Below are 12,099 nucleotides of genomic sequence, written 5' to 3'. Positions count from 1 at the left end.
TGCAGTCCTTTTCTACCTCCAGCCACAGGCTAGGCTGGGGGGCTCCTGGGCTCTGTTCAGAGAGGTCAGCAGGCCCTTTGACTTTTTGGCAAATTCTTCCTCACTCACGCAGTCCCTAGCACTCAGTCAGTGTTCCTTAGGTCTTCTAGTTTTGGCTCAGTCCTCTTCACTATCTGAGAAAAGGTGGGAATGAAGTCTGCCCCTGGAGGCATAATCTTTGTCATTGTATTCTTCATTAGCAATTTAAGTATGCCAGCCTCCTGCCTTTTCCATCTGCAGAACTTTCACTGTCTCGTCTTAAGGCATCTCTGAGACTTTCAGCTTTTGTGGAAGTCTCATTAGGCTCCCCTCTTAGATCCAGCAATGAAAAGACTGGGGCATGCTCAGAACCAGCAACAAAGGAACTAGTCAGTAGGGAGATCTTACGGATTTGAGAATGGGAAAAGAGGGCAGTTGAGGAGGGGGATGGGATAAAGGGTACATAAAGGCATCGCCTTTGGCAAGAAGAAAGACTGCTCTTTGCCAGAGGCTAGGGGAAAGGAAGAGAGTGACTGATGATATCAAGAGGTTTTGAGATGAAAAGGATGGATGAGGAGGAAGTTCATGGAATGGCCTCATTTGTTTCCCAATAAAATAAGAGGCAAGATGGAGGATGCATTTCAGGAAGGACAAGAATGTTTGGAATGGCTTCTAAGTGAGGAGTGAAATGGGGAATCAATGAGGGAGGATTGAAAGGATTGCCATGCTGCAGTGGGGCCACTTCAGCGTTGGACGACATGACCCAGGCAGCATGAGCCCCCCCAGCTTCATTCACCAGCTCATGAGTAGGAGTGGAAGAGGGGGATGAGGTTTTATCTGTAGAAGATCAGAGACAGGACCATCACAGAGCTCAAATGGCTAACTCCTGGGTTAAGGTGGAGACAGAAGAGTGGGAAGTCAGGGCAGGGGTAATGGCCCAAGGAGTATTGATAGGTAACTGGAATGCAAGTCTTAATGAGGGCAAAGAACAAGTTGAGGCGGGGGGGAGAAGAAGGGAGAGGCAGGGGCAGAGACGAATAAGAGGAGGTTATGGTCAGAGAAGAGGATGTCCTAGTTTCTAATGGGGACATGGGTAACAGCAAGACTGGTGTGTGACCATCCCTGTGGATGGCTAAGGTGGAATGAAGATGTCAGCCAGTAGGTGCACTCTGGACTCTGTAGGCACCATAGTGGTTGAACCCACTGGCCAGCAAGAGGTGGGTCCAAATCCGCCTCAGATACTTACCATCTGTGTGACTTAGAGCAGGAGTTTTAACCTCTTTTGTGCCCATTTACTCACCTGTAAAATGGGGAGGCTGGATCGCCTCTAAGTGCCCTGTGGCTCTGAATCTAAGATGCTGTGCTGGAATGATACTTAAAGCACTTTGCCAAGCAAAGGGGCTACAAAGAGATTAACAGATAGGTGCCCGAGATGAGGTTATGGTCACGTGTAGAAGATTAACAGATAGGTGCCCGAGATGAGGTTATGGTCACGTGTAGAAGATTAACAGATAGGTGCCCGAGATGAGGTTATGGTCACGTGTAGAAGTTCAGCATGATATGGGAGCTACAATAATAATGACAACAACAATGAAGCATGTTGCGCACAGCAAGTATTTGTCGGTGATGGTGATGAGAAGCTGCCTGAGCTTCTGCCCCAAACCAGCAATCCAGAACATTCCAGTAGAGAAAGAAAAGGGAAGCAAGGGGTAGATCAGACCCGTCCGCCATCCCCTCGAGAATCCAAAGCTGCTCACATTCCGCGTGTTCTGTGCCCCACAGGTTTCGCTTCAGCGGCCGCATCCTGGGCCTCGCCCTCATCCACCAGTACCTCCTGGACGCCTTCTTCACGAGGCCCTTCTACAAGGCCCTGCTCCGGCTGTGAGTGTGTCTCTGCGGTCTTCTCCTTGCACCCCCATCCCCCGCAGGAGACAGACAGCTGGGTGCTTGCTTTCTGAAGTCTGGGTGGGTCCAGAACCCTCCCACCCACCCTCATCTTGCCACCCTAGTCCCTGCGCCCGTCACTGTAGTCAAAATGCTTGGGAGTTCTCAGCCAGAAAGGACAAGCTGTCAGCAACAGAGGCTTGAGGGCTGAGTGTCTGTGGCTGGGGATGACGGCGGTCTTCCTGTCCGCTGGCTAGGGACTGCACTTGTCTCCTCTGTTCACCATGTTTGGGTTTTCTGGGCTAAATTCTTTAACACAGAGCAGAGAATTTGGGGTCAGAGTTGAGCCAAGTCAAGCCAATCAGCATTTATTAAGTGCTTACCATGTGCCAGGCACTGTGCCCAACACTCAGGGTACAAAGAAAGGCAAAAAACTGACCCTTGCCCTCAAGGAGCATCCAGGCTAATGATAAAAGATCCTGAGTTCCAATCCCAGCTCTGCCTTTCCCTGAATCACATTGGGCAGGTCACTTAACCATTCTAAAGTGATGATAATAAATATGCTATTATGAAGGGCCTCTATATGCATTGCGGTGAAGGTGCCAACCTGTATGAGTGGAGGGGCTTTCCTCCCCTGGGATTTCCCTGCCTCCTGAAATGTCCATGTCCCATGCTCCGATGATCTATGACCCCGGAGGTTTAGAGGGAGCTCAGCCAAGGGTTTCCGAGGGTAGGCTGACATGCGTCAGCCGTGCCCATGGCTGCACCTGGTGCTCCCGGCCTCTCTCCTCCTGACCCCTCCCTGCAGGCCCTGCGACCTGAGCGACCTGGAGTACCTGGATGAGGAGTTCCACCAGAGCCTGCAGTGGATGAAGGACAACAACATCACGGACATCTTGGACCTCACCTTCACTGTGAACGAAGAGGTGTTTGGGCAGGTCAGTGTCCCTGCCAGAGAGCTGGGGCAGCGAAGGCTGCACCAGGGGGCTGTTCTGGTCTGCCAGCAGAGAGGAGCAAAGTGCCCCCGCCCAAGTAAGGCGCTGCCCTCAATATTAACTCAACCACAATCAGAATGATCACTTTTTAAAGCCCTTCCCTTCCCTCTCCCCTTCCTCACGCCCAGGATGGATGCTGTGTCCTCATCCCAGCCACTCCAGCTTACACAGTCCAGACTGCTGGCGGCAGCCCACCCCCAAGCCCCCTCCAGGAGGACTTTCTCTCCATCCTCTCTGGGAGGTTAGAGCTGTCCACAGCTCTCCTGACCCGAGTCACATCTGGGTCTGTCCCATCACGTGAATTCAGCTTTAATCCAACAAGGCCTGCCTTCTACTCCACTTCCACTCAGTGACCACATCTCCACACGCTTCACCTTTTGGAAGGAAAGTCCTTCCTTTCCTGGCCAACAAACAGCACACCTTCTTTTAAAATAAGTACATGAAAAATAAGTACACTCACTGGGCTGTCAGGCCGCGCACTTAATGAAAAGACAGAAATGATTCTCCGGGCATCACTGCCCATCTACAATGACCATCCCTGACCCTCTATAGAGTGGGCGCTTTAAAGTTTGCTAACCTAGCTCTCCCTAGAGTAGATGAGGCCACATTAACCCTGTCGTGTAGCTTCAGATTATTTCCTGTTTGTTCAGCCTAAAAGAAGTGACTTTCATTGTTAGCCATAGTTTGAAATAGGCATTTCCTACCCTTGGGCCAGGGGCTTGGTAGTGACCATTCAGCAGTTTGGTAAGGAGGGGTGGGGCAGGGAAAATAAGTACTAAGAAACTCTCTTTTATCACCAATGACAGAAAATATTGTGAATCAGGAGCTCCTGAAACTGAGCCCAACACCCAAATGTCAATAGGAAAAGGGCCCTGATTTCCACAGCAGCTGAGAAGGTTTCTGCCCTGAACACGTTCATGTCATCCCCAATGGTCTCACTAAGAGCTTCCTTCACCCTACTGGACCCTGCAGTGCATCCCCCAGTACGTTTAACCTGACACCCGCAGAACACCCCCTGGCTTTGTAGTCAGAGGCCTTGGCTGCTCAAAGCCCAGCTCAGTCATTTCTTCCTTGCCTGAGTGACCTCGGACAACAAACTCTCTGTATATTAGTTTCCTCATCTGTAAAATGAGGAGGTTAAAGTTAGTGGCTCCTAAGGTCTTTTCTAGATCCAAATCTATGATCCCATCATTTGATGTTGTTTTTATCTTTCTTTCCTTCTTTTTTTCTTTGTTTTGTTTCATTTTGTTTTGTTTTGTTTTGTTTTGTTTTTGAGGAAATTGGGATTAAGTGACTTGCCCAGGGTCACACAGCTAGGAAGTCTCTGAGTTCAATCTTGAATTCAGGTCCTCCTAATTCCAGGGCCAGGATATTGTTTTCTAATGACCAGGTGCTCCCTACCTTCAAGAAAGAAAAGGAAGATGCTCAGTACTGTCCTGGGGCAGAACCTAGAGCCATTTTGCTTACCTTTTCTATATCTTTTCTCAGGAGAAAAAAGCAAACTTTTGAAACCCACATCCAACTGGGAGGTGAGCAGAAGAAAGAAACCTTAACCTACTTTTCTTTTTCCCTGGAAGGTGACAGAAAGAGAGTTGAAATCTGGGGGTGCGAATACCCAGGTGACAGAAAAAAACAAGAAGGAATACATCGAGAGAATGGTGAAGTGGCGGGTGGAGCGTGGCGTTGTGCAGCAGACAGAGGCACTTGTCCGTGGCTTCTATGAAGTAAGCTGCTCTGCTTCTTCTTTCTCCTCCTCCTCTTCTTCCTGTTCCTTCTACTCCTACTCCTTCATCCTACCTCTCATCCTTCTCCTTCTCCCCTTCTTCTTTTCTCTTCTTCATCCTCCTCATCCCCTTCTCCTCTTCCTCCTCCTCATCTTCCTTTTCCTCCTCATCCTTCTTTTCATCCTCCTCCTCTTCATCATCCTTCCTTCTCCTCTTCCTCCTCCTCCTCATCCTTCTTTATCTTTCTCTTCCTCCTCCTCCTCATTATCATCCTTTCTCCTCTCTCTTCTTCCTCTTCTCTTTGTCTTCCTTTTCTTCCTCCTCCTCCTCTTCCTTTTCCTCCTCTTTCTCTTCTTCCTCCTCCTCCTTTGCTGAAGGAGCAGCCCCAGGTACCTTTCTGCCAGGCTTGGCCATGTCCTTTTACTAGGTGTTTGGTTGGGGGAGGGCTCTGTGGAGTCACGCAGGATGAAAATCCACCTCCCAGAGATGAACAAAAGCAAAGAGGACAGTCTGCATATTCCCGAAGAACTGACAACACGCCCACCTGTTGGCAGCCAAGAAAGACAACATGTGGAGTTCCCCTTCTGGGAGCCAAGATGGTAGAGTGAAAAGGTTGTTGCTCTCACTCTCCCCTATCAACCTCTGAAAACCCAGAAAATATCACCCCAGAAAAAAAACCCTGAAACACCTGAGCTAGAAGAAAGATGGGGAGCAGCAGTGCAGGGGCCCCAGGCAGATAAGTACCCTGTGGCATTCATCTCAAAGGAGGTGAAGAAAACAACCTAAAGGCTTCCTAAAGCCCCGGCCATGCTGGTTCCAACCCAACACCAGGTGAGGTGAGTTGTCGGAGCCCTGCAGCCTCCAATTGTGAAGAAATCCTGAAGCCCAGGTGGTAGAACCAGCAAACACCAACACCTGGACCTCCGTGTGCCTCAGTGAGGGCAGGGGGAAGCAGTGGAAACCAGCTTAGAAAATCACCAGGTGCCTCGGAACTCTACCGCAAAGGAATCTTCCAGTGCATTAGCAGAAATGAGGGAGACAACACTGCAGGGGTCTCCAGGCAGATAAATACCCTGCAGCACCCATCTAAAAGGAGCTGAAGAAAGCTAAAGGAAAGGAAAAGCAGACAACCTAGAAAAGCCCCAGCCTTGCTAATTCCAGCCCAACATGAGGTAAGCTGCCAGAACCCTAGAGCCTCTAATTACCAACATAAGAGGCCCCAGCACACAAAGCCAGTGACCAAGACCTAGGCTCCCAACACAGGAAGCTTGGGTCAATACCCTCTGTTTCCCAGCAGGAGAGCTCAATCTCATTAAAGGCCAGGGAATAAAGAAACACCATGAGTAAAAAGAAACATACCATAGATTCATATTACAAGAAGAGTGACGATCAAGACAGAAATTCTGAAGAGAGAACAACATTGTCAACAAACCCACATCTGCAACAACAAAAGGGAATATGAACTGGTCTGAAGCCCAAAAAGCCTTCTTAGAAGAGCTCAAGAAGGATTTTAATAGTCAAATGAGAGAGGTAGAAGAGTCCTTCAAAAATACAATTGGCCAATTGGAAAAAAAATACACTGAAGAAAACAAGTCCCTAAAAAACACAATTGGCCAATTGAAGAAGGAAGTACAAAAACTAACAGAAGAAAACAATCTGTTAAAAACTAGAATTGGACAAATGGAAACTAATGTCTCTATGAGAGAGCAAGAATCAGTCAAACAGAAACAAAAAAAAATAAAAAAATAGATGAAAACATAAAATACCTCATCAGTAAAACAACCAACCTGGAAAACTGACTCAGGAGAGACAATTTAAAAATTATTGGACTACCTGAAAATCATGACGCAAAACAGAGCCTGGACAGTATCTTTCAGGAAATCATAAAGGAAAACTGCCCAGAAGTCCTAGGATCAGAAGGGAAAATAACCATAGAAAGAATCCACCAATCACCACCTGAAAGAGATCCCAAATTGACAACACCAAGGAATATAATAGCAAAATTCCAAAATTACCAGATGAAAGAGAAGGTGCTGCAAGCAGCCAGAAAGAAACAATTTAAATATCATGGAACCACAGTCAGGATTACACAGGACCTTGCAGCTTCTACATTAAAAGACCGCAGGGCGTGGAACATGATATTCCATAAGGCAAAGGAGCTTGGAATGCACCAAGAATCAATTATCCAGCAGAAATAAGCATCATTTTTCAAGGGAGGAGGTGGATATTCAACAAAATAGGAGATTTCCAAACTTTCCTGATAAAAAGACCAGAGCTCAACAGAAAATCTGATCTACAAGTACAGGACTCCAGAAGGACTTAAAAAGGTAAATGGAACAGAAAGATAGAATATGCTGTTAATAAGGGGGGGGTGCTGATTAAACCCCTATAAGAGAATATGACACTTGCAACCCTTGAGAACTGTATTGTTATTACACCATGTTAAAGGAGTATACAAAAGAAGGTGGATATTAGTTGACTTTGAGGTAATGACAAAAAAAAAATCTAATCAAGTGGATTAAATGGATCCAAATAAGTGGATCACTCTGATCTTAGAAAATGTACTGAGAAAGGAGGAGGCAGACAAGGGTAAATTACATTACAGGAAAAGCCACAAAGTCCTATTACAGCAGAGGGAAAGAAGGGAGGGGGTAGTATTGTTTGAACCTTACTCTCATCAGAGTTGGCTCAAGAAGGGCATAACACGATCAGTTAGGTATAGAAATCTAACTTGCCCTATAGGCAGTAGGAGGGAAAAGGGGAAAGAAAAGGGAGGGGAGATAAAAGGGAGGGAAGTAGCAGTAAGGGTAAAGGGGAAGAAAAGGGAAAGGGATAATAAAAGGGGGGAGGGACTGAAGGAGGCGGTGGTCAAAAGCAAAACACTAGTGAAGGCGGGAAAGGAAAAAGGAGCAAGAAAAACATAAAGGGGGGGAAGGATGGAGAAAAAGACACAGATAGTAATCATAACTGTGAATGTGAATGGGATGAACTCTCCCATAAAACAGAAATGGATTGCAGAATGGATTAAAAACCATAATCCTACAATATGTTGTTTACAGGAAACACATTTGAAAAAGAGTGACACATACAGGGTAAAGGTAAAAGGCTGGAGCAGAATATATTATGTTCAGCTGAAGTAAAAAAAGCAGGGGTAGCAATCCTGATCTCAGACAAAGCAAAAGCAAAAATAGATCTAATCAAAAGAGATAAGGAAGGAAACTACATCCTGCTAAAAGGCACCATAGACAATGAAGTAATATCATTACTAAACATATATGCACCAAATGGTATAGCATCCAAATTCTTACAGGAGAAGTTCAGGGAGTTACAGGAAGAAATAGACAGCAAAACTATACTAGTGGGGACCTGAACCTCCCCCTCTCTGCACTAGATAAGTCTAACCACAAAATAAACAAGAAAGAAGTTAAGGAGGTGAATAGAACATTAGAAAAGTTAGGTATGATAGACCTCTGGAGAAAACTGAATGGGGATAGAAAGGAATATACTTTTTTCTCAGCAGTACATGGCACATACACAAAAATTGACCATGTACTAGGGCATAAAAACCTCACAATCCAATGCAGAAAGGCAGAAATATTAAATGCATCCTTTTCAGATCATGACAATAAAAATTATATGTAATAAAGGGCCATGGAAAGATAGACTAAAAAATAATTGGAAACTAAATAATCTAATCCTAAAAAATGATTGGGTCAAACAACAAATCATAGAAACAATCAATAATTTCATTCAAGAGAATGACAATAATGAGACAACATACCAAAACCTATGGGATGCAGTGAAAGCAGTTCTTAGGGGAAGTTTTATATCTCTAAATGCTTACATAAATAAAATAGAAAAAGAGGAGATTAATGAATTGGGCATACAACTAAAAAAACTAGAAAAAGAACAATTAAAAATCCTCAACTAAACACCAAATTAGAAATATTGAAAACCAAAGGAAAAATTAAAAAATTGAAATTAAGAAAACTATTGAACTAATAAATAAAACTAAGAGCTGGTTTTATGAAAAAACCAATAAAATAGATAAACCTTTGGTTAATTTAATTTAAAAAAAGAAAGAAGAAAACCAAATTACTAGTATCAAGAATGAAAAGGGTGAAGCTACCACCAAGGAAGAGGAAATTAAAACAATAATTAGGAATTATTTTGCCCAACTATATGCCAACAAATTTGACAATCTTAGTGAAATGGATACATATTTACAAAAATATAAATTGCCCAGATTAACAGAAGAGGAAGTAAAATACTTAAATAACCCCATCTCAGAAAAAGAAATTGAACAAGCCATTGATGAACTCCCTAGGAAAAAATCTCCAGGGCCAGATGGATTTACATGCGAATTCTATCAAACATTTAAAGAACAATTAATTCCAATACTATATAGACTATTTGGGAAAATAGGTGAAGAAGGAGTCTTACCAAATTCTTTTTATGATACAAATATGGTGTTGATACCTAAACCAGGAAGAGTCAAAATAGAGAAAGAAAATTATAGACCAATTTCTCTAATGAATATAGATGCAAAAATTTTAAACAAAATACTAGCAAATAGATTGCAGCAACTTATCACAAGAATAATACACTATGACCAGGTAGGATTTATACCAGGAATGCAGGGTTGGTTCAATATTAGGAAAACTATCAGCAATTGAGCATATCAACAACAAAACCAACAGAAACCACATGATCATCTCAATAGATGCAGAAAAAGCTTTTGATAAAATACAACACCCATTCCTATTAAAAACACTAGAAAGCATAGGTATAAATGGAGTCTTCCTTAAAATAATAAATAGCATTATCTAAAACCTTCAGCAAGCATTATATGTAATGGGGACAGGCTAGAAGCATTTCCAATAAGATCGGGGTGAAACAAGGATGTCCATTATCACCACTGTTATTCAATATTGTACTGGAAACTTAGCTTTAGCAATAAGAGAAGAAAAAGAAATTGAAGGCATTAGAATAGGCAAAGAAGAAACAAAGCTATCACTCTTTGCAGATGACATGATGATATACTTAGAGAATCCTAGAGAATCAAGTAAAAAACTACTTGAAATAATAAACAACTTTAGCAAAGTTGCAGGCTATAAAATAAACCCACATAAATCATCAGCATTTCTATATATTACCAACAAAGCCCAACAGCAAGAGATAGAAAGAGAAATCCCATTTAAACTTACTGTAGACATTATAAAATATTTAGGAGTCTACCTCCCGAAACAAACCCAGGAACTCTATGAACACAATTACAAAACACTTTTCACACAAATAAAATCAGATCTAAATAATTGGAAAAACATCAGTTGCTCATGGGTAGGCCGAGCTAATATAATAAAAATGACAATCCTACCTAAGCTAATTTACTTATTCAGTGCCATACCAATCAAACTACCAAAAAATTATTTTATAGAGTTAGAAAAAATAATAACAAGATTCATTTGGAAAAACAAAAGGTCCAGAATATCAAAGGAACTAATGAAAAGAAATGCAGGGGAAGGTGGCCTAGCAATTCCAGATCTTAAATTGTATTATAAAGCAGCAATCATCAAAACTGCTTGGTACTGGCTAAGAAATAGGGAGGTGGATCAGTGGAATAGGTTAAATATGCAAGACACAGTAGTCAATGACTATAGTAATCTATTATTTGATAAACCCAAAGACCCCAGCTTCTGGGATAAGAACCCACTCTTTGAAAAAAACTGCTGGGAAAACTGGAAAAGAGTATGGCAGAAACTAGGCATAGACCCAAATCTCACACCATATACCAAAATAAAGTCAAAATGGGTTCATGACTTAGATATAAAGGCTGATACCATAAGTAAACTGGGAGAACAAGGAATAGTTTACCTATCAGATCTATGGAGAACAGAAGAATTCATGACCAAACAGGAGATAGAGAACATTATGAAAAGCAAAATGGATAATTTTGATTACATTAAATTGAAAAGTTTTTGCACAAACAAAGCCAATGCAACTAAGATTAGAAGGAAGGTAGAAAATTGGGAAAGAATTTTTACAACCAGTCTCTCTGATAAAGGCCTCATTTCTAAAATATATAGAGAATTAAGACAAATTTATAAGAACACAAGCCATTCCCCAATTGATAAATGGTCAAAGGATATGAACAGACAGTTCTCAGATGAAGAAATTAAAGCCATCTATAGTCATATGAAAAAATGCTCTAAATCGTTATTGATTAGAGAAATGCAAATCAAAACAACTCTGAGGTACCACATCACACCTATCAGATTGGCCAACATGACAAAACAGGAAAATGATAAATGTTGGAGAAGATGTGGGAAAATTGGAACACTAATACATTGTTGGTGGAGTTGTGAAATGATCCAACCATTTTGGAGAACAATTTGGAACTATGCCCAAAGGGCTACAAAAATGTGCATACCCTTTGATCCAGCAATAGCACTTCTAGGGCTATATCCCAAAGAGATCAAACAAATGGGAAAAGGACCCACATGTACAAAAATATTCATAGCAGCTCTTTTTGTGGTGGCAAAGAATTGGAAATTGAGAGGATGCCCATCAATTGGGGAATGGCTGAGCAAGTTGTGGTATATGAATGTAATGGAATACTATTGTGCTATAAGAAATGATGAACAGGCTGACTTCAGAAAAACCTGGAAAGACTTATATGGTCTGATGCTGAGTGAAGTGAGAACCAAGAGGACTTTGTACACAATAACAGCCACTTTATGCAATGACTAATATTGTTAAACTGAACCTTTCTCAGCATTACAAGGATTTAGGACAATTCCAGAGGCCTTGGGATGGAAAATCCAAAGAAAGAACTATGGAAGTCGAATCAATATCACTTATTTTTACCTTCTGTTGAGTTTTGTTTCATCTCCCATTGGTTTTGATTTTTACTTACAACTTCACTAATGTGAAAATATGTTTAATGGGTATGTAAATGTAAAGCCTATATCATATTGTGCTCCATCTTGGGGAGGGTGGGGGGGAGGAAGGGGGAGAAAAATTTTCAACTCAAAAGCATATGGAAGTGATTATTGATAAATCAAAATAAATTAATAAAATTTTTAAAAAAGACAAGACGTCGGCTTGCAGTGGCAGGAGGTTGATGGCTGCCAGAGCCATGATCTCCTGCTCCTCAAGGCCAGTGAATGAGAGATTTACTCATCGCTAAGGGAATCTCCTTATGCAAGTGACATTTGCAAAGCTAGTGGGGAAAGAAGCTCCCTGGAATCTAATTGCTTGGAAAAACTTGTCCAGGTGAAATTCTTCTGAATTCAGACTGTGAAAATGAGTGGTGTGTAGGGTGGAGAAAACTCTCACAGGCCACGGTTTGGTTTTTTTGTAGACTTATTCTGTGCCAGGCACAGGTATGGAATTAACTGGTTTCTATTGGGTCTCAGCTGACCTCCCCTTGTAGAATGCCTCTCTTTAAAAAATAAATAAATAAATGGATGGTGTTT

The 12,099-nt window shown here is 42.3% G+C and overlaps 1 protein-coding gene across 5 annotated transcripts in view; it reads left to right on the top strand.

Annotated features, from left to right (window-relative positions):
• The window catches only part of HECW1 (HECT, C2 and WW domain containing E3 ubiquitin protein ligase 1), a 317,358-nt gene that overhangs the window by 288,761 nt on the left and 16,498 nt on the right, over positions 1–12,099 (top strand). For all 5 annotated transcript variants that reach the window (XM_078152039.1, XM_020964420.2, XM_020964419.2 and 2 more), the window contains 3 exons: positions 1,801–1,899; positions 2,711–2,840; positions 4,475–4,621. In XM_078152039.1, the coding sequence (XP_078008165.1) occupies positions 1,801–1,899; positions 2,711–2,840; positions 4,475–4,621 (376 nt within the window). The remainder of the gene's footprint in view (positions 1–1,800; positions 1,900–2,710; positions 2,841–4,474; positions 4,622–12,099) is intronic.

This window comes from Phascolarctos cinereus, unplaced genomic scaffold (assembly GCF_003287225.1).
Source record: "Phascolarctos cinereus isolate Bilbo 61053 unplaced genomic scaffold, phaCin_HiC Scaffold_4;HRSCAF=312, whole genome shotgun sequence".
NCBI classification, from domain to species: domain Eukaryota; kingdom Metazoa; phylum Chordata; class Mammalia; order Diprotodontia; family Phascolarctidae; genus Phascolarctos; species Phascolarctos cinereus.
Note: the sequence above shows the minus strand (reverse complement) of the source record. Positions and strands in the feature narration are given on the sequence as shown.